Raw genomic sequence first — 23,458 nt, 5'->3', positions numbered from 1 at the left:
TGGGGAGCCCTCGTGATGATGGTTTTAGAAGCGGGTTGAAGTTTTTCTCGACACACTCATCGGAATCGCCGGTGCAGTGAGAGTAACAAGTTTGCAGGCAGCGATGATTTGAGTTGGTGGTCTTGGGTTTATGTGAAAGAGAAAAGAAAAAGAAGACAGCGCCCAGAAAAAGTTGCAGAGAAAATACTCGGCCACCAGACGGGGCGGAGGAATGATGATGCGGAAAGTAGAAAGCGGGCCGGACATTGATTGGTTGCATGCTTGAAAGTATTGGAAAGAAAATGTAGCCTTGTGGCCTCAGGCTTTAAAGTCCTAAACCTTCGACTTTGCAGTCACGGTCAAGTTTCTACTACCCATATTTCCAAGTTACAACTATTAATTCCGCCTCAAAAGTCCCTCTTACTTTCCAAGCCTCCCTCACATCATCTTTCTCTTGTGAGCATTTATACCTACTTTCTGTCCGACCTCTTACTTCCCGCTGTTTCACCATCACGATTACGATTCTGCCACGATTCTTCTCCTCACTCCCCCTCTCTACATCCTGCTCTCGGAACCTCCGCTCCCCTTCCGCACTCGCTTCTCCTGCATTCCGTGACTTTTTGCATTGCCTAGCGTTGGTCCTGTGTTAGCTGTATTATTTTTGGCATATCGACGACTGCACGGTTGAACGGTTTCGGATTTTTGTTTTTCTCTTTTTTTTCCCCCGATGAGAGCTCCCACTTGAGCCGTATCAAACCATTTACTCGCCATGGAGAACGCGAACCTGTGGACTCGCCGAAACAAGTATGTATTATTTATCCCTTGCCCATCTGGTTGTGCTCGCCTCCAAGTTTGACAAATGCTAACACCGCCACACTGCTAGCACCTCGAAGCTCTCTCTGTCTATGACAGGGACTGACAACAAAGAGGGTGGTGCCAGAGTTGACCTTTCCCGCACATCAAAGCGCTTTGGCCCCGACAGCTCCCATGGCCGGTCCAATCCTTTCAACGCTCTTTCTCCCCTCTCTGCGGGCGTGTCTTCCCCATCTACGAATGCGTCTTCTGCCTTCGGCCTCGGTTCCGGTGCGTTCGCCTCGTTCGGGGCGCCCAAAACACCCGGAGGTTCGTCGGAGGTGAAGACTCCTGGAGAAAGAAGGGAGAATCCCACTGACCGGGCGGCGCCATCCGCGGAGGTTGCCAAGTGGAAGGCTTCTGAACCCCATCTCAAGGAGCACGTCCTGCGATCCACTTGGATTATCTGGTACCGCCCTCCTACCCCTAAATACTCCGACTATGAGAAGTCTACTGCACCGCTCGCCTCAATCCACTCAGTTGAGAGCTTTTGGTCGGTATACTCGCACCTCAAAAGACCTTCGCTCCTTCCTACCGTTTCCGACTATCACATTTTCAAGAAGGGAATTCGGCCGGTATGGGAAGATGAGGCCAATAAGAAGGGTGGAAAATGGATCGTCAGACTGAAGAAGGGTGTGGCGGACCGATATTGGGAGGATCTTCTTCTGGCCATGATTGGGGATCAGTTTGCGGAGGCCAGTGACGAAATCTGCGGTGCTGTTCTCAGTGTGCGAAGTGGCGAAGATGTTTTGGCCGTTTGGACCCGGATCGACGGTGGGCGAAACATCAAGATCAGGTGCGTTAAGCATATTCCACTGCGGACTAATTCCACCTATTAACTAAACACAGAGAGACCATCAAACGGTTGCTCGCCTTCCCCGCAGACACCAACATTGTCTGGAAGAGCCACGATGACAGCATTGCCCAACGCTCCGCTATTGATCAGGCTCGCCAAGAGAAGGCTGCTAACAACCACCATCATCACCACAACCATCATAATCACCATCACAACCAAAATTCTCATCATCAGTTTGGGGGGGACCGCCGAAGACCAACGGCTGATGACTCTACGGGAGATAAGGGAAAGGGACCGGCATCTTGACATGCTTTAGCAGAGTCTGTGTTATGATCGTGTATACTAAGAAAACACAAAATCATGGTATGATTTGGGCACGGGGCATCGGGGCGAACATTGCGTGTGATTATGGCTTGGGGTTATTCGCTATCATTCTTGGATTCTTGCGCTGTCGCTGTTTCATCTCATCTTTAGGGTATCCCTGGTGTCTACCCGCTGATATGTTGTCTGACAAGTAAAGCATTTGCCGAACAGCTGTGCTCTAGGTATTCTCATAAATGAAAGCAACCTCTGTCAAAAGATTCGTTCCGTCGATGAACGGCTTATTACCAGCCCTTGTGGCTTGGACACTGAGATTGCGTAATCATATACGCGCATTTTTCTAATGTCCCGAGCCTGAAAGATACCATACTTTGAGTGGTCGTAGAAAAACTGCGCAATCGAGACAATAGAGGGGTGGATTAGTATGGAAGACGCCGATCTGGAAGACGCCGATCATTGTCCGTCCTACTTGCGCGGGGGCAGAACATCCCGACCGCCTTTGTAGATAATGCGGGCTTTGGCCGTTGCACATCATTTTACACCTTCCCATGTGTTGCAGCTAACAAAATCGATACGACAATCTCGCTATGAAACTCACTGTGAATACATGCATCTATTTAACTTAATATCGGTCCAGTTATTTTCCCACCCTCGCCAACCGCCCTCAGAAACCTCTCCTCCTACCGATCCTCCACCGTCATCCACTGCAGCCTCCGAGCGGCCTGTGAGGAATGCTCTTGCAGCCGACCATAAAAGCTCGGAAACCGCCCCATTCGGCCCGTCATCCCAGAAAAGCGTAGGGTACATAATTTGCTAGTGTCTTTTGTTTCTTGCACTGGCAGTCTATTGCCTTCTGGGTTCTTCCCAAAACCCGACTATCCTTATCGCTGCCGTCGGTCCTTGATTTTCATTTCTGGGGTGTATCTCGCTAAAACTAGCATCAGATACCCCATAGCTATGCCGGGAGCTTTAGAACAGACCCGGAGCCTGAATACGTACGCCGACCATTGCGCCAGTCCTCCCCTCGCGCAGGATTAGGAATGCCTTCGCCGTGAGTTTGTCCTGCGATATGAGGTGCCGAGGAATATACTCACGCAGTGCGCACAGAGTCCGGGACAGGGGCCCAATGCGTGAAACTCCCTCTTCCAGCATAGCAGACGAATATAGATTGTTCGGCGGTGGAAAGCAGTATGTTGCTCTCGTCCTGTTGATATAGCGCAGAAAATTGCTAATAAATTTCGGATATCAGGCGAGACCCTAACGCCGTGAGAGTTGTTCCAGGTCAGACATTTGCCCTAAAACCTTGGAACACAATATCACGAGGGGCGCAAGGTAGCGGAACGGTACGCGCAAATAGAAAGGAAAGATTCTACACCAGTCAGTCGCGCTCGGAGCATTCTGCAGATGCCCCTGAGAGGTCGTCGAAACGTCGCCGAGTTGAAGGTCCGGCAGAGACACAGGCATCAATCAACATATCTGATGACGACACACCAGCTCATTCATCTACAAGGGGCTCTCCTGTTGCTACTCGCTCATACGCTAAATCACCCACGCCGAGTTTCTCAAGCAATACAAGACAGCCTCGTGAATACAACAGTGGCTTAACATCAGAATATCGGACGATTGACAAGGGAGCGAGGGTCCCCAGGCCGAGCCCTAAGAAGAAAGCCAGTTTTGCCGACCCTTTTTCGTCAGAGGATCCCGACCTTATCTTTACTCGTGACGCTACCAAGGAGCGGCGAAAAGAATCTGGCTTGCTGAAGGGGGACCCCGATGACGTCCCATGGAAAGCGCCGACGCCCGCCTCGAATTTGAGTGTTGAAATAGTAAATAAGCCTTCAGTATCAGACAGCGCTTTTAAGACTCCTCCGCCACGTCATGAGAAGCCCCGTGCGTTTTTATCAAGGGATAGCCCTGATGAGCTGCAAGGTGATGTGACAGTTGGTCCTGTGCCAACATCTTTGAGCAAGCCTAGAAGAGAGTCGCGGGACGAACCCTTGTCCCCGGACATTCGTCCAACTCTCTTTACTTCTCAAGCAATTTCCAGGCCCGGTAAGACCAGAAATAAGAGAGGGAGGGCAAATAAGGGACTGCCACAACGACAAACATTTAGGCTCGTCTATTACCGGGGAGGTTCCTTTCTACAGGAAGCTCTGAAAGGTGAAAATGACCAGCTCATCATGGACCCTGGTGGCGGCGATTCTGGAAAGGTGATTGTCAAAATACCCGATTCTGGATATTCTCATTCGATATCTTTGCAGAAAGTGCTGAAGATCTTGGTGGGCGGAGCGTCGAGCCGGAAGGTTCGGTTTGAGTTGTCCAAGATGGGCGTGGATGATAATAAATACGACTTCGAATTATCAACAGCAGAAGAAAAGGAGCAGCTTTGCTCTTGTTTACGCGAACTCAAGATTGAGGTTCAGGAAAAGAAAGGGTGAGTTTCAACTACTTTTGTTCTCGTCACATGTCAGAGGCTTACATCAATATAAAAGAGATTACTTGGATAACGCATTCAAGAAGAGTGCACGGGAGAATCAGCGCTACAGTATAAACACTAAACGTCCGATGGATGTGTTAGAATCCCCCAAGGAGGGCCCCAAGCCGCCTCCGCGTTCTACAACTAAGAGAATGAGGCTCTCAGATGGGCTGCAAGTTACAGACGAAGAAGCTGCCGCACAACGGAGTCTAGACACCGCTTCCGGGAACCGCACCAGCCCCTCGCTGCCGGCTACCACCGGCGAGAATACCATTTCCAAACGGGCCCCAAGTCCTACATCTCGCCCGCATCGCGATATAGGCGTTGAGATTCCCGTGAAGAAGTTTCATTCAAACTCACAAGCGCCCACACGTCCTACGAGATCGAGATTGATGTCGCGGAAAACACCTACTACTTTGGTCTGGTAAGTTCCCGTCGTCTCCAATTGAAACTCTGTTAATAAACGGCCTCCAGTGACGATGATGACAATGATCACGAAGAGGAATACACTGCACAACCTAGTCTGGGGGTGGAGCAGAAATGGGACAGGTATATTCCCAGGCGTCTCCGTTGCAAAACATGCTAACAACTTAGACCTCTGGTGTATCCTCGTTTTGGGAAAAAAAAAGCCGAAGTGAACGCTCTGGATTTGCGGAGGCTTGCACCTCACGAATTCCTCAACGACAACATTATAGGTTTCTATATACGCTTTCTGGAAGATCATCTTCAGCGATGCCGCCCCGAAGCAGCGCAGCGGGTCTACTTCTTCAACTCATACTTCTTTGCAACTCTCACCAAGTCTCCTAAAGGACTTAAGATCAATTACGAAGGCGTCGCGAAGTGGACTCGCAATGTCGATATCTTCAGCTATGACTATATCGTCGTACCAATCAATGAGAACGCCCATTGGTATATGGCTATTATCTGTAACTTGCCGTACCTGGAGGGTATCGGTGAAGAAGAGAAGCCATTGCCATCTGAGTCGCGGGCTGAAGTCGAGGAAGTGCCAGAAACACCGGAATCCCAGCTTGAGGATGGGTCATCTACAACCCTACAGTCTATCAAAGAGGAAACAGCTAGGCAGTCGTTAGCTTCTATGAGCCTTCTCGACACGCCAGATCCACAAGCAGAGGCGCCAAAGCCAGGCGAAGACGAATGGCCAGAACGCGAGGTTTATCCAGATGCAGCCCGCGCGAAGTTGGCTGACCCTTCAAGCCAATCACAGCCCAATACTCAGAAAGACTCGGAAGCAAGTGGAACGCCTAAGAAGTCGCGCAAGGCCAAGAAAAACCGGTCATATGGAATGAAATACAGTACTTGCCAACCAATTATCATCACATTCGATTCACTTGACCTCTCTCGTTCAGGAACCATCAGTATCCTCCGCGAATACCTCTTCGCCGAAGCAAAATCAAAGCGGGGCATTGAGATTGACAAATCTTTAGTCAAAGGCATGACCGCAAAGGAGATCCCACATCAGCCGAACTTTTCTGATTGCGGTCTTTACCTCCTAGCCTACGCTGAAAAGTTCGTTCAAGACCCGGATTCATTTGTTCGGAAACTTCTCCGGAAAGAGATGCGCAAACAAGAAGACTGGCCACCGCTGAAGTCCGGTCTTCTACGAACTCGATTGCGTGGATTCATGGAGCTGCTGTATACTGAGCAAGAGCAGCTTACAAAGGCGAAAGCGGACGGGGCCGCGCTGGTAGTAGATCAGCAACCAGTTTCCTATCTTCTTGGTGATACTGCCGCAAACAACAAGGACAATGTTGAAGGCGAAAATTGTCCACAGGGTAAAGTACAAGTCGAACGCTCGCCACCAGCTGAAGCGAGCTCGAAGACAACCCCAGGCCGTCAACCCTCTGCTCAATTCGCCAGTCCGAAGCCTGAGACTGGCCATGATGTCGACCCTGTAAATGTTGATACGCAAGAATCAGTGGTGTGCATTGCCCAGATTTCTGATGGACAGCCCAATTCGCCCAAGCTGGAGGCCTATAATCAGCCTTCCAAACGTGTGGTCGTCGAAGTACCAGACAGCCAAGATCGGACTCAAGCCAACGGTCCAGCAGCTGCCGCGCTATCAACCGAAACCCCTTCTTCAAAGCCACATCTTCGGCGCGAACACTCCAGCGCTGTTTACGTTGATGACAGCGACGACGTGGAGGACGCTCCCCAGCAAGGAGGTGTACAAGTTGAGGAGACACCGCCAGGATCACCGAGTGCCAAATAAGTGTTCTGAAGGGATGTGTTGAATTGTTAGCGGTTATATTCATGTTCTTCTTTCATTCAACCCCCTAACTGCATTATTATCTTGCTTAGAAGTAAAGATATGTTTTCAGGCGTTTCGGAAGGTGGTCATTTTTCTGGAACATGAGTTACCAAGCATGGCATCGCGTCGCATTGCATCGCATTATCTTATTGCAGTCCGAGTTCCTAGCATGCATGTTTGCATGTCTTACATATTTCTTTTCTTATGCGAAAGTACAACGCATTCTATACAGGCTCTATTAACATCTGCATAAATCTCTGTAAACCATCCCACGATTTCTAGTTAAACATATATCACCATTCACTTTCATCAGCAGAAACCCACCACGCCATCTTATCCCTCTTGAAGGCTTCAAAGTCCCATTCCGCATCCTCTAACATTGTCCGTCCAGCAATCCACACATACGTCTCCGTTTCAACCTCCTCCTCTTCGTCTGCAAAATCTGCCCCCGCAGCCTCCAATACATCCTTGATGTGCCTATCTCTAGCTGCATCTGCGTCCATATGTGCCCCGCTCCCATCCCCATTCCGAGTCCCGTCTTGATTGTTCAAGTCTTTTGATAATGCCTCCCGCAGTATCCGCACAGAAACTTTTTCCCGTCTATACTCTGCTCCCTCGAAGATATCGAGTCTGTGGATGTCGCCGTCCGTTAGGCCTGAGACGACAGTGCCGAGGACGCTTGCGCGCGACCGTGTTCCAGGCACTGAAGGTAGCGCTGCTTTATCTGTTGCAGACCCAGACCCATCCGTAGCAGCATCCTGCGTTAATTCTGACTCTCTGATGATTCCCGGATAATCAGCTCCCCTGACTCGATGTCTCCTATAGCCGTGCAGTATTGCGGGACGAAACTGAAGAAGGTCTTTTTGCCATTGTTGTGGTGTCGGAGAGCCGTGGATTACGCGGTGAAGGATTTGGGGCGCCATAAGGGTTCCTGACTTGCTGCTTAGTACTGACTCGATACTCGCTCGGGATTTGATGGTGAAGTGAGTCGCGCTTGTGGGGTTATGTATTTGCAACGCTACGGTAGAGAAGGCAGGGAAACAAAGAAACCGTACCGTAGAAGAAGAGGACGTGGTCGCCCATCTTGAAGTTCGTAAATGCTGTCCTCTAGCAACGAGGGGATCAAAGTAATTTGGCGAAAGGATGACTTAAGACTGCGTCTTAGCTGTTGGAGTCTTGCAGTATACTTAAGTAGCGCGGGGGGTCAGCTTAGGTGGAGAGCGGAGTGATCTCCAGCGTCAAGCTGTCTGAATTGAGTTATGCGGCGGGTGGTAAAATCTACTAGCAGACCATCCAAATAGCTAATGTACCTTGAAAATCTCTCATCGTATCAAACAAGAGTACAAACCTGCCAGGCTTTTAAAAGAAGCAGTATACTTCACCGTCATACGTTTTTCAGTACCAGTGTCCAGTAAGCTTGATCTTATCGATAAGCGGCCGAAACCTCTGAGCGCGGCCGGGGACATGTGGCTTTATCCGCATCCAACCCATCCCATCCCTTCTGGGCACATCTACCACAACGACCTATCCCACCGACAGGGAGACAGAAAGAAAAGTAAACGATGTACTCGACACTGAATCGTGCCCAAGCGGTCTTCGGCTTCTTCACGACAGTCGCGCTCTTTGTTGCGGGTTTCGCCGCCCTCTCGGTACTGTTGTTCCCGACGGATAAGATTAACACGGAAGTGTCGTTGAGGGATGTGAAAGTGTACGTCGCCATTGTCTAGATACTCGCTAGCATATAAGGAGAAAGCTAGAAGCTAACCAAGCCGCACGATAGAATAAAAGGTCGACCCCACTACTACTCCACCAAGAAAGAAGAGTACGCGCAGATAAGATTTGACTTGGATGCTGGTACGTCTACCGTCATTACTCGATTAAAAGTATGTTGCGATGAGGGGCTAATCAAACGAAAATGCAATAGATCTCTCACCGCTCTTCAATTGGAACACAAAACAAGTCTTCGTCTACGTTTACGCGACCTACTCCTCCTCCAACAAACCCTCCGAGAACTCGTTAACCCCGCAGTCCCAAGCCATCATCTGGGACACTATCATTGAAGCCCCCGAATCGCCTTACTCTTTTGCGAATCTGCGCGAGCGGTTTTTCCCGACTAAGAGCGGCAAGTCCGCATCATCGCGCAAGCGCTCTTCGACGAACAAGAAGAACGATAGCAACAAGCAGGATGCTGTTCCCGGAACTCTCCGTCTTCGCAATCAGAAGAGCAAGTACCAGATTAGTGATATTACGGGGAGGATGGAGGAACGGACGAATGTCACGCTGAGCGTGGGGTGGAATGTGCAGCCGTGGGTTGGAGCGTTGTGGTGGGCTCCTGGGACGGGTGCGGTTCCCAGAACAGGTGGCAGCACCGGGGTATCGAGAGCGTTTGATTTGCCGGCGTTGAAGGGATCAAAGCCGAAGACGGAGAGGCCAGAGGCTTTGATTTAGATACGGTAGGGTATTAGGCTCTAAATATTCATGGCTGGCTTATTCGTCAGTGTTGAGATTTTCCTGGTTCAGCAAGATGGATGGCTCGTATTGTTGACAGTCTGCTATCCAACATGCAAGTAAGGTAATAAGCAGGGCTGCCGCCAAATTATCGATGTCCCATTATTACCCCGAAAACAACCTGTGAACACTATCGAAGGGCTAAATATGCGACGCTAGCAGCCAAGAGCGCACTCAATTTCAGAAAAAGTCCCAATCAATGAAGCCTAATCAAGAAATCGTCCCGTAATTGTGCCGCCCCCCCCGCTGGATCCGATCGGAGTAGACACCTGGTGCTGGATCGGCCACGACGGCCTCGCGATTTTTATAGTACACATATTCCAGGTAAAAGGCGTGGATGTGGCCGGGGAGATAGCTGTACAGGAGCTGTTAACTTGAGATCCTATTGAAGAGGACAGGACAGTGAACCCTAGGATCGTGAGCATGATATTGATAAGAAAGTCGACGCTGCAGCCTGAAATTAGGAAGACGCCTAGAGGTGGTACTATTGGGTCTCGTCAGTATACTCATTGGAAGACCGATTGCCTTGAAGAATGGACGATACACACTGAAAATGGTAAGGATGATCAGGCATAGCATAGAAGCTGAACCAGCCATATTGACTGTTGAATTATGATTGCGCAGCTTGTTCCGCGCGTTCGTTGGTATCTGAGTACGTTCCGAGAAAGCTTAAGAAGAAAATTATAAAGAGAAGAATGAAGATGTAGATGGGAATATAGTCATCATGGTCGGAGTTAATGCGTTTCATCTTACGAGGCTGGCGGGAGAGAAACGACGTCACCAGACCAGGTATAAATTAAGGAGTTGCTGTTATAAAGGCCTAAGAATATAGTCTCACAGATATTCTAATGGATGATACTTCCTTACATTGCGAAGACAGCCAGATGTCGGCGGCGGTTTGCTTAGTTGACGTCATTCCGCAGAAGCCGATCGGGGCCATAGGGCTAGGCAGCACGATAACCAGCACTGTAGCACGAAGGTACGGGCTAAGGCTGAGATGGCATGAGCAAGAATCCACTGGTTTGGTATATGGAATATACGCCGGGAACACTCTGTATAAAACTCTAGCGCAAAATATAGTCGATCATACGGCATCAATTGCTGCTCTTGTGGTCACTTGCTCGTTCTTGTTGCCGAGCTTCGATATCTGAAGGAACGCGTCCACGCCGTATCCCTCTAAGCTGTGCAGCTCCAGGCTGCCTGCCCAGTACTCTGCATAGACTCTGCTCATTGGCAGCCCTATCCCCAGCCGAAGATCTGGAGGCCGCGAAGTCAGAGTGTCTAGAGAGCTTTCTCGAAACGTCTCTTTGTCTGCATGTTTTATATCGCTAGACACTGAGAGCTCCTGTAATGTAGCTGCCATTGCCGGGACCTGTCCTAGATTTTCCAGTCGTACTTTGCTGTGGGGACCCTTCGTGAAAGACCACAAGTATGGCAGAATCTCTCGGGGTATGCCTCCCCCTTGGTCCGAAACGCGCATGATCACATGTTGAGGTGCTTCACAGATCAGCACCTCGATGGGGGGCGGTGTTTGGTGCAGACCTTGATATCTCTCGCTGACAGCCTGCATCGAATTACGCAGGAGTTCGCCAACTATATACTCCAGGTGACTGAGCATGTATGGAAAAGTGGCGTCCAAATGCCCCTGCACAGATATCTCTGGGATCTTATCTGACCCAGAGCTCTGCCGAATGATGTCTTGTACCAGCTTGCCGCATCGCTCTACGACCTCTTTGGCGTTGCACTTTAGGAATACCTCGCCGACAAAATCTGCATTCAGATCTGTCCGATCTTGTGATCCAGGGAAGTGCCACGGCGAATTAAATGTTTCCGTCAATGCCAGGTGCTGTTCCGCGATCACTCGACGGGATATCCTCTGTGCAGGATTAGACGTGTACTCTCCAATAAGTAGGACCTCCTTACCGCCCTTAGTAAAGTATTCATGAATTGGTCCATTGCTTCTGCCGGCAAAAGCCCGCGGCATTCAAGAACTCCCATGGCCAGCCTTGGTATCACAACCAGGTGCTCTTTGAGCGTTTTTCGCAGGATGTCACAGAATCGATCATTGTCGTCGAGTGTTCGTATCTCGGGCACCGTCCGGAATCTCTCAAACGCTTTATAGTAGAGTTCATATACTAGGGAGAAGTGAGGGTTGGCGACCACAGCGTAAGGCAGCTTTTGTATGTCCCGGAGACGGTGTGCTAGTCTGCAAACACAACTGTTAGCAGAAGCCGAAACGCGCGGTGAACGACTGACCTCGTTGGAAGCTCTGTGCGCACATAATTGGCTGAGCTTAGAAGTCTTGATTCGGTCAAGGTCCGCCCAAAGAAAGTCAGTTGTCGTAAACTGATCGGTCGAATCTGGCGTTCAACGTATCTACAGCCATTAGCACCAATGTCATTCGATAGAGCGAGAACATACTCGTCCAGAGCTGATACAGGTCTCCACGGCGGAGGATTATGCACAAAGCTCTCCGAATGCAGCACTCGTACTGAGAGATGACCTCGTTGAGTCCGCGGGGTGCGCCGGCATCGGTTTGGCCAACTCCGCAGCATCTCGTCCGGAATGTATCAAGGGCACTTCATGGATTGAAGGGGGGTGTTCCGGGATGACTAGAGTCTCGGGAAGCCGGATGAAAAACTAGGATCGTATGATGAGTCTCGCACATCTCCCTGGTGGTCGCTGAGGAGTTGTTTGCTGCTCGCATGATGGCTGAACGCAGGAGGAGTCATGGCTGTTCACCGGGCGGTGAGACCTCCGGGTTTGACATGTGACCGACCGACCGTTCTGTATCAGCCAATCTCTCTGCAAATCCCACCACTACTGTATGGTGGTACCTCGAGAACTCCATTATTATGTTTTAAGGACAAGAAACTGGCCTCAGCAAATGTTGAAAGCGATCCTGGTACTATGCAATCCAGATACGAGCCCTAAGTAGCCCTAATTGATGGTATGGTTCATAAATTGGCATTGTATAGTTATGCCCACGGATGGTGTTCATAATTGCGGGTGGACCATGGGCCAAAATATTATGATATCACTGTGCGTGCCCTGGATTCTCGTTCTAACGAAGAGATTAAAGCAGGAAAGGGGAGGCCCACTCAGGTACTTTGTTAGGCTGGGAAAGGGAAGAGTAATAAAGGATAGAGCAATATCAAGTAGGAGGTCTGTTCTTACAGTTACCTTTGCCGGGCTGGCGCTCTTAATAATCTCTTTGTCCCGCAGGCCGTATTATGCGTTATCATTGGTCTGAGTAGGCAAATCCCTTGACCTGGAACGTCAGAACCAGATATTCTTTGCATCTCCGCTCTCTCCCTCCGATCTTTTCATTGCCCCGACCGGTGGGATAGAACAACCTTTCTTTTGTCTTAGGTCTTGTCCTCTATACCCCATTCTCGAGCAGCGAACTTCCTGTAGTTCGAGTGCTCGAGCGCACTTTTCTGCCTTCATGGACAACGTGAGTCCTCGACTATTTTCTTGCTGCGGCAATACCGAAGTTTAAAACTGTGTGTTGGGAGAGCCTTTGCTGACATGCTGCCTAAATACGTCTAGGTCGCAGATAGTGAAATGCTGGTTGATGAATACGAACAGTTCCAGAATGACAGGACCGACGATGTCGTTGTCTCGCAGTCCGGCTCTGAGGAGCTAGACGCAGAACCCTCCGCGGATGACTGTAAGGGCCTTCCCACCACACCTTTCTCATCGCGGCGATTGCACATCTATCCTGCCAGAATTTATGGCTGTTCCGACAAGTCCCCGCAACAGTTATATGCTAGCATCCTATAAATGCGCTCAAATAAATTACAAGGATTGTTCTAAAATATGATCGTTTGGCAGTCCCGGCCATGATGGCTCGCGTCCTCCCGAAAGACCCGGATCTTGAAACTGCGGATGAAACTTGGCATACATGGTCTATCAGTAACTGGCGGAAGCTAAGCAAGAAGGAGCATGGACCAATCTTTCAGTGCGGAGGATCGCCATGGTGAGTTGACGTAGGCATTGCCGCTCAGATGGCTTGCTCACTCATTGCAGGCGGATACTTTTCTTTCCGTACGGGAACCACGTCGAACACGCTTCCTTCTACCTAGAGCATGCGTGGGAAGACGAGGTGCCGGAGAATTGGTATGCATGTGTGCAGTTCGCCCTGGTTCTCTGGAATCCGAACGATCCGACCATTCAGATCAGCCACAGTGAGTCTACAAATCATTCTTGCAGAACTGCTTCACTAAGTATATTATAGCCGCCACCCATAGGTTCAACCAGGACGAGGGCGACTGGGGTTTCACACGGTTCGCTGAACTGCGCAGACTCTTTCATATGCAATGGGAGGGACGTGGTGTCCCTCTCGTGCAGAATGATGAGGCCAATATTACCGCATACGTGCGCGTTGTCAAGGACCCGACGGGTGTTCTATGGCACAGTTTCCAAAAGTAAGAACTCGGCTGGTTTTGGTACTGGTTGTGCTGACAATCATAGCTATGACTCGAAGAAAGAAACCGGTATGGTCGGATTGAAAAACCAGGGAGCGACATGCTACCTCAATTCACTCTTGCAGTCGCTATACTTCACGAATGCCTTCCGAAAAGCCGTCTACCAGATACCAACGGAAGAAGAACAGTCAAAAGAGAACAGCGCGTGGACTCTACAGAGACTCTTCAACAATCTTCAGACGAGCGACTTGCCGGTGTCGACAACAGAGCTCACTGCATCGTTCGGTTGGGAATCAAGGCAAATTTTCGAACAGCAAGATGTCCAAGAACTATCACGGAAACTGATGGAGAGACTTGAGGAGAAAATGAAAGGAACTCCAGCAGAAAAAGCACTTCCCGAATTGTTCGTAGGGAAATCAAAAACATACATTTCTTGTGTCAATGTTGACTATGAGTCTTCACGGGTGGAAGATTTCTGGGATATCCAGCTCAACGTGAGGAACAACAAGACTCTTGATGACAGTTTTCGCGATTATATTCAGGTGGAAAGACTTGAAGGAGACAACAAATATGATGCAGGGGCACCATACGGCTTGCAGGATGCCGACAAGGGCGAAATATTCGAGAGCTTCCCCCCGGTGCTGCACTTACACCTGAAACGTTTTGAATACGACATTCACCGAGACGCCATGATGAAGATCAACGATCGTCACGCATTCCCAATGGAGTTTGATGCCGCTCCTTATCTGTCCAAGGACGCCGATAGATCCGAATCGTGGGTCTATCAATTACATGGTGTTTTGGTCCACAGCGGTGATTTGAACGCGGGCCACTACTTTGCCTTCTTGAAGCCTACGAAAGATGGATTCTGGTACCGCTTCGATGACGACCGGGTAACCCGAGCGACAGAGAAGGAAGTGCTCGAAGAAAACTATGGTGGTGAGTATGAGTTGCCCAACGGTGCAGTCGGAGTGAGACAGCCCTATACCCGAGGACTGTCAACCAAACGGTCGACGAACGCATACATGTTGGTCTATGTCCGCAAATCCAGAGTGGATGATGTTCTTGTTCCTATAACAAAAGACGATGTGCCATCCCACATTGGTATGCCCAAGCTCCCGTGTCTTTAGTATTTGCTGTTAATGAGCCTATAGAAAAACGTCTTGTGGAGGAGCGTGCAGAGATCGCCCGTCGGAGAAAGGAGAGAGAAGAGGCGCACTTGTACACGACAGTTGGGGTGCTGTCTGAGGAGACATTCAGGTGCCATCATGGTTTTGACCTGACTAGCTACGATCCACCGGTTGTGGACGAGGCACTTCCAAAACAGTACCGGATTTTGAAGACTACGACTGTTGGCGAATTTGCCGAGAAGATCGCGGAAGAAAAAGGGCTCAACCCGCTCCAACTTCGATTCTGGGTCATGGTCAATCGCCAGAATAAGACAATGCGGCCGGATCAAGTCATCCAGGATCCCGAAATGACCATGGACGAAGCGTACAGCAGATATGCCACCAAGGGACACGTGTTCCGAGTATGGCTGGAGGTCGCACAACCATCTCCCGATGGAACCGTTTCATGGCCGGATAGCTCAACCTCGGTGCTTATTTTCTTGAAGCACTTTGACGTACCAACCCAAACCCTGACTGGAGTCGGTGCAACATACGTGCGCAAGAATCAGAAGGTTGGGGAGCTCGGGTCGGCAATACTCGAACTGATGAACTGGCCGGCCGGGACCGAGTTTGTCCTTTATGAGGAGATTAAACACACCATGATCGACCTCATGAAGCCCAAGCAAACGTTTCAGCAGTCGGAGATCCAAGACGGCGACATTATCACATTCCAAAAAGTGGTCAAGGAGTCAGAATTGCCCCAAACAGCGATCTATCCAGATGCGAAATCCTACTACGATTATCTTGTCAACCGAGTCATTATCAAATTTGCTCCCATCAAGGCAAACCCGAATGAAGAATTTGAGCTCGTGCTTAGCAAGAAGATGACCTATGATCAGTTCTCGAAGAAGGTCGCCGAGTATTTAGGCGTGGAGCACACCCACTTGCGTTTCTCAACGGTTATTCACAGTACCGGGAAGCCCAAGGGATTCATCAAGCGGAACCCTAATCAAAATGCCCAGACTCTGCAGAGCATCATGGGAGCACAGGTTTCTGGCTATGGGATGAGTTTGGTTCGACAGGATGCGCTCTATTACGAGGTGCTGGAGACAAGCTTGAGTGATTTTGAGTCGAAGGTTTGCCTCCGCGTGACATGGCTCTCCGAGGGCATCACTAAAGAGGTAGGACTTTATCAAAGCCTTGATGTGGATGGTAGCTGACTAGAATAGCAAACTGTGGAAGTTCTGGTGCCTCGGGATGGGACAATCCAAGATGTCCTAGCCGGTTTGCAGAAGAAAGCAAATCTAGACGACGAGATGATCAACAAAGCCCGGGTGTTCGAGGTCCACAATTACAAAATCTATAAAGAGTTCACTCCGGATGCCAAATTTGGTGGCTCAAATGACTTTGTGGCTCTGTACGCGGAAAGAGTGCCAGACGAGGAGTTGGAACTGGAAAGCGGCGCGCGGGTAGTCAACGCGTACAACTTCGACAAGGAAACCAACAAGCCTCATGGGGTGCCATTCAAGTTTGTCGTGAAGCCGGTATGTTCCAGAGTAGCCTATAAACTTTGAGATGCATTTACTGATCCCAGCAGGGAGAGATTTTTAAAGAAACCAAGGAGCGGCTATCGAAGCGAACCGGTCTGAAAGGGAAACGATTGGAGAAGGTCAAATTTGCTGTCGTTCCTCGGCAGCTTTACTCAACTCCTCGTTATCTGGAAGATGGTAAGTCAGCTGCGTCGTTTGTGGTCTCTCTACTGACGCTTTCAGATGATATACTCTCAGATATCATCGGTGAATCCGACGATATGCTGGGTTTGGACCACCCTAGCAAAAAACAGAACTTTTGGAACCGAAGTGAATCCTTCTTCATCAGATGAGCCGGATATGATGTTAAATAATACCCACCCCATGTCGTATGGCTCAAGAGTTTGGCGATGTATGAGTGTCAATATGTTGAGCGCACCAAGGTATTCTTATGTTGTAGACGGCTGCTTTCACTGCTATGATTGTTCTGGGACCGGGGAGGCGCACATTTGCCGCTACTTATACTCCAGCGATAGTACCTACCTACCAATGAAGCTCTATACAAGATGCAGGGAAATCTTTTGTTCATTATTCTAGTAGTGGTTAGTGCGAAGCGGCAGTCAGCTGGAGACACTATGGCCGCGGAGGCGGATGCAAACAAGTCAAACAACACAACAACAGCTGGCCAGAACTTGACCCAACTCCAGTCGCGCTTCAACAAGCCCGGGGAGAACAACAACGAGCTCGGCCGTCAATTCCTCAAAATGCGATTCACAGCTCTGCTTATCGGTCTTCTGGCATACCTGGTGTCCTCCGTAACCGCAACAGCCCTCACCTACCGACTTGAGGCGAACGAGAAAGCTTGCTTCTACAAGTTCGTCGAGCAACGGAACACCAAAGTCGCTTTTTACTTCGCTGTGAGATACAAAGCCCATCTTACTAGACAATTGACAAACATTGACTCTTCGGCTCTTCCAGGTTCAATCAGGTGGCTCCTTCGATGTCGACTATGCTGTCGTCGGACCCGGCGAGAAGCCTGTCCTAGACGGCACCAAAGAGCGCCAGGGCGACTTTGTCTTCACGGCCCAGAGCGTCGGCGAGTACCGGTTCTGCTTCAACAACGAGATGTCCACTTTTGCCGAAAAGATGGTCGATTTTGAGATTGCAGTTCGTCTTCCCAACCACAGCCACTCCCTCGCATTCCCCTTCACTTCGGGCCCGATCTGGACTAGACTGACTCTATCTGCGTTTTTGTTGCAGCTCGAAAACGAATCCCGCACCGAGCTCCCCTCCCGTCAGGGCGCGAACCCTGAACAAGCCTCCGCGATCGAAGAGTCGATCTTCAAGCTCTCCGCGCAACTGTCCACCATCTCCCGTAACCAGAAGTACTTCCGAACACGCGAGAACCGCAACTTCAGTACCGTGCGGTCAACGGAACGCCGAATCTGGAACTTCAGCATCATTGAAAGCCTCATGATGGTTTCTATGGCCGGACTGCAGGTTTTCATTGTTAGGTTCTTCTTCCAGGGGGCCAGGAAGGGTATGTTTTCTCTCCCTTTCCCGTCAACGAAGTATTGGAGGCGGGTGTAGTGACCGGATTGACGGCTAATTGTGTTTCTTCCTGCAGGTTACGTGTGATGAGCATGAGCGAGAATGAATATAGTATATGATATGATCTCTAAATTGTGGCGTTGGCCTTGCGTTGCGTCTGCGTGCGTCTCTCTGTATCCGTATCTATGAAGCTTCCCTTCTTACATCTAGAGTCAATCGACGTCTCTGCATCAAGCTTTGTCACGGTTGAATCCGTAGTCTTTCCGAGTAACTTCTGCTCAGAGCTCACGAATATCAAGGCCAAGTTTCTATCTTGCGAATTTGGCGTCCCCAGCCGCATCAGGGGCTGGGTGGTACTTCATCGCGTACTTGTTGCTCTGGCTCCTAACCCATAGGAGACGTCTATCGATCAAGGTTGTCGCAAAAGGCGATTTTGGACATTTCCCGTCCTGTTCCAACCACCAGTACCACACCGACTATTCACGTTCCAGAGAAGTCCACATCTAAGCCCAACGGAACAGAAGTCCCTCCCAACTCGGTAAACAGACGCACCGCAAGGATGAGAAGCGGACCACAGCCGTAACATGTTCATAGGCTGCTGAGTGAGAGCAACCCAGACACTATGAGAGGCGGCGTTGGGGCTGGACCCGTCAGCCAACGTATGTGCATGCACAGCTCCATCAGCGCAAATCTCACCCCTGCACTGCAACCGCTGCGATCAGGGAACGGGGTGCTGCATGTGAACGTCCCCGTCACGGTCTCCATCTCCTGCCAGGCAATGCCAATGCTTTGGAGCTCGAAAACTGGGAAGAAAGTTCAACATGGTAACTAGATGCCTTCATTCTCCTTGACCAATCTAGGAGACGAAGCGGCAACCTTGCGAGACTAGACCTTTTTTTTTAAAAAAAAAAAAAGAAAAAGAGGAAAAAAAAAAAAAAATTTACATCGGCTCAATAACAAGGAAAACGAGAGCCAGATCAACGTCTATCCATCCCTTCTTCCGAAGACTAACACATTTCTCCAGATTAGGGTAAGTAGGAGGCGACCTCACCGTCATATCCCATCTCCAAGCATTCCAGACCTATTCGCCAGCCGAGTCAGTTGCCAGCCTGTAACCGTACTCATATAGAGCCTCCACTATAGATTACCATTATACTCGCAATGCAACCCGACCTTGTCGATGGCTGACGGCATGCTATTACTATGACGTCCAGATATTACAGCCCAGTTGAGCACGGCGGTAAACTTGTCCTACTCCAAATTCTGTCCCAGCAGTGTCTCTAAACTCTATACCTGGACGAAACAGGCCGTCATCTGTTCATGACTTGGTGACCAGATGTCTCATCACCGCGACTTGATCAATGGAAACGGGATTTTACATAATGAAGGATTTCTGCGGGTGAAGACGCTGTATGATCCTTCAGCACAACTTGCAGTGACAGCTACCCACAATTGACAGTAATATCTTCCCGAATTGAGGCCAGGGCGCGTGGATCAGCTCGAAGCGGACCTACATATAGTAGTGGGTCTTCTACCTAACATCAGATACATGTAGAGAGTTAGTCAAGTGGGTAAGATGACAATACCAAGGGAAAGTAGAGGAGAGACAGCTCACCGTCATCTTCAGCCCAAGAACCTGTCCTGGTTCAAGACGATACATTTAAAGGAAACTGTTTTTCATGACCAACATGCTAGAGGACGATTCCTGAAGGCGGATGTGCGTGGAAAAGCATGCTCGACGGGCTGGATACTCCACCACAGCCCTGCTGGCGTATGTTACCTGAAAACACCTACTCTAGCATTATAGTTACCGATCTGACATCACGGGGAATTGCATGCATTCTCTGCTCGACTGAAGGTCGAAGTAAAGCAGGTTGGACAAATTTTGCGTCCCCAACTGAGAACTCCCTGACTCTGGTCGTGTTCTATTGAAGGTTGCGGGCGATATGACGGCTGATGACGCAAGGTCGTCAGACGCACAGAAGGAGGAGGCAGAGCAGGGCCCTCACAGGCCGGGGACAGAATAGAATGAGTAGAGCACACAAGACCACCAGAGCGTTGAAGCAAGCTAGATTCCAACTCTTGCAGCCTAGACGGATCTATCTGCTATACCAGGTCCCATTTGCTTGTCTAGACCCGTGCTCACGTACGCCGAGTGCAGAGGCGGTTCACAGGAAGGTATTGTAGTAGCTTGATCCGAGCATGGGTAGAGAGTTGAGAGGGTATATGTGAGAGATGTATATTTAGACTAGAGAAGCCTGCATTGGCGTTCATATACCGGTCAGTCAGTACGGATAGCGAGCTGCACCCGACGCTAGCAGCTCCCAAGCATGATGGAGGGCTCCAACCGAGCTTGACTCCACTACTATCGTACTATATCGTAGCATATCAATTGAATACAGACTGGCGGAGAACACAAGAGGCTGGTATCGACGTTGTCAGTATGGTCAAGGACCACTAAGAGCGCTACTGCTGGACATAGAGCTCGGTAGACACGTAGGCCGCATTAATACTGAACTTCTGTGACGCAGGCGATCTAATATCAGCAAAGTGACATCAAACTACGGGCTGTTTTGTAAGTACTTCGGCGCTAATAGTGGACGGGGGCCGGGCTGGGCCCTAATGACGAACTTTCTCCACTGGTCTGGACCTAGAGAATGGCGATCCTTATCTTCCTTCACGCTTGACAAATACAAAGAGCAGGGATTGTCTCGTATAGACCCCAGTCGGGCATTTGAGGGGGCCACTACAGCCATGCAGCCATGCATCCAGCAGTTCCTCGATGTGCTTTGACGGCGGCAGCGAAGCCGCCATGAGAAAATGCTGTGTCCAGAAAAACGCTACATCGATATAAGACTGACTATGATGGAGATAAACGTTGCTGTGAACCATAAGGATTGTAGCTGTAGACCCAAATCCTGTACAAGCAGTGAAATTGAGACCAAAGAAAAAAAAGAAAAGAAAAGAAAAAAGAAATAAAACCAACCTCAGCTACATACTCTTCTATATCCACTGCTCGATGGCAGTGCCGTTCGCGCATGACGACGGAGCTGGTAGGAGAGGTGACGATTTAGGTGCAAGCAGGGCGAATATCAACGACCTAGGCTCCTGCTAACCCCGACACAAAAAACCCAAAAAATTCCAAAAAAAATGCCAAAAAGAAAAAAAAGCTTACCCCCTGCGTCCCCCAAGCGACGGGTTGGCCCCTTGACGTCTTTGTACTCCCGTATGACGGACCGGCTCTGCAGTAGGGCTCATACTCAGGGTCCAGCTCCATGACTTCATGGGGTTAGGTACTCTGTACCAAGACGACGGAGACCTCCACCAGGCCTATGACATACGCCCCATATACTGTGTAGCTTGTCTTGCCACTCTCAGCATTGAGTTTGTCGCTCATCTCGATCTCCTCCACCCGACCCATCATAATAGCAGGAGCATTATCATCATCATCGATCATCATCGCCATCATCATCGCCATCATTATCAATCGCTTGGTGCCGTACTTTGATGCTCTGTTATACTCAAAGAGTACTCCGTTTCTCAGTTACTCTAGACTCCACTCTATACTCCGTAGTCACCGTAGTTCTAGGTTGACGTCATCGCCGTAACGTCGCCCTAAGACAATCTTATGCTTGACTCAGGCACGGGCCCGTCAGATTCAATAGCGCGATAGCGCGAGTCCACAACGGTTACAAGGCGCAGACGTTGTTCTAGCAGACTTTGGACAGATTCCCCAGATGTCCTGATAGCCGACACTACAGCAGTTGGCTGGGAGGTATAGCAATCCTCGTCTTCACCAGATCAGACCTGGACCGGATTAGATCAGTGGCATTGCAGTGGCAATAGAAATGGCAATGGCGATGGCGATGGCGATGGCCGGGTCCCCGTCAGCCCACAACCTTCACTCGAAAACCCGCTGTTTCTGCTCCCCACAGTGTTGTTGCTTGGCAAACCCGCGGGAACTGGGATAATGGGTTTGACTGTATTATTGTCTGTTCATACATACCGTGTACGGAGCCGGGGACAAGTTTCGCAACGATGCATTTGCGGGTAAGTATCGTCCGTACCGCGTATGGTCTATCGGTCTGTACCGTCCGTGTCTCCTCTGGGTACTTTGAACACTCGGTGGTCGAGCTGTAAAGTGAGGTCATCTGCATCTGGACTCCGCCGATGAAGGCATAGTGGAGGAACTGCGGAAAGCGTAACGCCTTAGGGCTCAGGAACTGTGATGTCATTGCTGCTCTTCTCAGCCAATGACCGAGTCTGCACGGTGATCACCATGTGGTCGACCCTCTGCGTCTGCAAAGGTAGAGGGTACTTCAGCCGGAGGATACGTAGTGATACAGTGCTTTGTCAGAGGTAATATGACATCCCTGTGCTGCGGCTCGCTCGATGCCTTTTAAGCCCATCGAAATCGGACCTGCAATCCGAACTGCATCTATAATTTCTGGTCCAAACTAACGCGAACGTGACTGACTGACCGACGGCTGACTGCCCGACCAACTGGTGATCACGACCTTCTCCCTCTTATAAGGTACGCGGTGAGAGCTAGGGTTCCCTGGGTCGCTCATACTGGACGGCGCAGCTGCTTCCCGCTTCCCCCTTACCCTGCCAGAACGGGCCGGCGTTGGCGATGGCTGTATCAGGCTACCCACTGTTGACTGTCGGCCTCGACGCTCGTCTCACCTTGGTTCAACCTTCGGCGATGTCTACCTAGCGGCCGACACGACGCTTCTGATCCATACCAGCATGATGTGTACATGCCAGCATGACTGACTCGTCACAGACATCCTGTCCAGCCATCCCCCAGATATCCTGCCCGATATCCTGTCCAAATGCCCTCCGCCAGCGCCCATACAGCGTCCGTCTCCCATAATCAAGACTCTGGCCCGCCTCCCGGCGCCATGAATGCCAATGCCAGCGCCAGTAACCGCAACGTCATCTACCCCGGTCAATCTGGCGGCAGCGGCGGCCACAACCGCCGCTCGTCCACCTCCACCGTCGAAGACTATTCGCGCATCATGCTCGAGTACACCCAACGCCGCATGGCCGGGTTTGCGGATCGTCCCGGTGACAGCGACAGAGGGTCGGCGACCAGCCGCAGCAGCAGGAGCAGTAACACCAGCGGCCAGAGCGGCACTTCGACGAGCGGCTTCCTTGCAGGACAGGCGTCGGGCCCGGGTCGGGGCGCTGGCCCTTGCCGCACTCATTCTCCGGCTGATTCTAAGATCCGCCATGTTGACTTTGGCGCGGGCGCCTTGGATGGAGAATAGGAATTGTCGCAGGTGTAGTGCAGCGCATTACGTTCGACAGTTTTTATCATTTAGCACAGGCTCGGAGTCTTGGTTTCTTGATTGAACGAGTATGGAAGCAGGTCTTTCAGAGAACGTCATCGCGATCAGCTCCACCTGATATCGGCATGGTTGCGACTCGATCGATTCTTTGATTTTGAGCGTTGGATTCTAGCGACAGCGATAGCGATAGCGACTGCGGGTATGACAATGATAGCGATATTGCGGCACCAGCAATAGCGACGCTCTCACGCCTACCTTTCATACTTCCCTGACCTTGTTTCTACAGCCTCCTATCCGTTCCACTTCTTCCCCAGCTGGGGCTCTTGTTTTGAGTGCGTTTCTGC

At 50.3% G+C, this 23,458-nt stretch overlaps 9 protein-coding genes across 9 annotated transcripts; 7 read left to right on the top strand and 2 right to left on the bottom strand.

Annotated features, from left to right (window-relative positions):
• The first annotated feature begins 373 nt into the window (after positions 1-373).
• Positions 374-2,352, top strand: BDW70DRAFT_140631 (eukaryotic translation initiation factor 4E). The gene is made up of 3 exons (XM_073737653.1): positions 374-783; positions 863-1,627; positions 1,681-2,352. Exons 1-3 carry the CDS (start codon positions 749-751, stop codon positions 1,931-1,933), a joined length of 1,053 nt encoding a protein of 350 aa, XP_073593781.1. The 5' UTR covers positions 374-748; the 3' UTR covers positions 1,934-2,352.
• BDW70DRAFT_88270 (uncharacterized protein) lies at positions 1,814-2,189 on the top strand. The gene has a single exon (XM_073745105.1). It carries the CDS (start codon positions 1,957-1,959, stop codon positions 2,143-2,145), a length of 189 nt encoding a protein of 62 aa, XP_073593782.1. The 5' UTR covers positions 1,814-1,956; the 3' UTR covers positions 2,146-2,189.
• Positions 2,353-3,074: 722 nt separating the features above from the next.
• On the top strand, positions 3,075-6,654 carry BDW70DRAFT_162075 (uncharacterized protein; the record flags this gene model as incomplete). The annotated part of the gene is made up of 5 exons (XM_073741070.1): positions 3,075-3,136; positions 3,198-4,382; positions 4,441-4,848; positions 4,899-4,973; positions 5,019-6,654. The coding sequence occupies 5 exons, from the start codon at positions 3,075-3,077 to the stop codon at positions 6,652-6,654; spliced, it is 3,366 nt and encodes a 1,121-aa protein (XP_073593780.1).
• A 263-nt stretch (positions 6,655-6,917) lies between these two features.
• BDW70DRAFT_140628 (gamma-glutamylcyclotransferase family protein) lies at positions 6,918-7,649 on the bottom strand. The gene has a single exon (XM_073737652.1). It carries the CDS (start codon positions 7,614-7,616, stop codon positions 6,987-6,989), a length of 630 nt encoding a protein of 209 aa, XP_073593779.1. The 5' UTR covers positions 7,617-7,649; the 3' UTR covers positions 6,918-6,986.
• Positions 7,650-8,162: 513 nt separating this feature from the next.
• On the top strand, positions 8,163-9,356 carry BDW70DRAFT_88201 (signal peptidase complex subunit SPC3). Its single transcript, XM_073745104.1, has 3 exons — positions 8,163-8,401; positions 8,474-8,547; positions 8,618-9,356. Exons 1-3 carry the CDS (start codon positions 8,256-8,258, stop codon positions 9,139-9,141), a joined length of 744 nt encoding a protein of 247 aa, XP_073593778.1. The 5' UTR covers positions 8,163-8,255; the 3' UTR covers positions 9,142-9,356.
• Positions 9,357-10,041: 685 nt separating this feature from the next.
• BDW70DRAFT_88191 (protein kinase PKP2) lies at positions 10,042-11,933 on the bottom strand. Its single transcript, XM_073745103.1, has 4 exons — positions 11,623-11,933; positions 11,458-11,577; positions 11,125-11,407; positions 10,042-11,077 (listed from the first exon to the last, which is right to left on the bottom strand). Exons 1-4 carry the CDS (start codon positions 11,754-11,756, stop codon positions 10,286-10,288), a joined length of 1,329 nt encoding a protein of 442 aa, XP_073593777.1. The 5' UTR covers positions 11,757-11,933; the 3' UTR covers positions 10,042-10,285.
• Positions 11,934-12,001: 68 nt separating this feature from the next.
• Positions 12,002-16,840, top strand: BDW70DRAFT_140621 (ubiquitin-specific protease UBP15). Its single transcript, XM_073737651.1, has 10 exons — positions 12,002-12,658; positions 12,754-12,874; positions 13,039-13,183; positions 13,234-13,391; positions 13,442-13,631; positions 13,678-14,735; positions 14,786-15,921; positions 15,970-16,284; positions 16,338-16,467; positions 16,513-16,840. Exons 1-10 carry the CDS (start codon positions 12,650-12,652, stop codon positions 16,620-16,622), a joined length of 3,372 nt encoding a protein of 1,123 aa, XP_073593776.1. The 5' UTR covers positions 12,002-12,649; the 3' UTR covers positions 16,623-16,840.
• Positions 16,841-16,981: 141 nt separating this feature from the next.
• On the top strand, positions 16,982-18,054 carry BDW70DRAFT_140620 (emp24/gp25L/p24 family protein). The gene is made up of 4 exons (XM_073737650.1): positions 16,982-17,186; positions 17,248-17,436; positions 17,530-17,809; positions 17,897-18,054. The coding sequence occupies exons 1-4, from the start codon at positions 17,034-17,036 to the stop codon at positions 17,905-17,907; spliced, it is 633 nt and encodes a 210-aa protein (XP_073593775.1). The 5' UTR covers positions 16,982-17,033; the 3' UTR covers positions 17,908-18,054.
• A 4,601-nt stretch (positions 18,055-22,655) lies between these two features.
• BDW70DRAFT_162069 (uncharacterized protein) lies at positions 22,656-23,093 on the top strand (the record flags this gene model as incomplete). Its single annotated transcript, XM_073741069.1, has 1 exon — positions 22,656-23,093. The coding sequence occupies one exon, from the start codon at positions 22,656-22,658 to the stop codon at positions 23,091-23,093; it is 438 nt and encodes a 145-aa protein (XP_073593774.1).
• Positions 23,094-23,458: the final 365 nt, after the last annotated feature.

This window comes from Aspergillus foveolatus, assembly GCF_047715535.1.
Source record: "Aspergillus foveolatus strain CBS 279.81 unplaced genomic scaffold BDW70scaffold_44, whole genome shotgun sequence".
Classification (NCBI taxonomy): Eukaryota; Fungi; Ascomycota; class Eurotiomycetes; order Eurotiales; family Aspergillaceae; genus Aspergillus; species Aspergillus foveolatus.
Note: the sequence above shows the minus strand (reverse complement) of the source record. Positions and strands in the feature narration are given on the sequence as shown.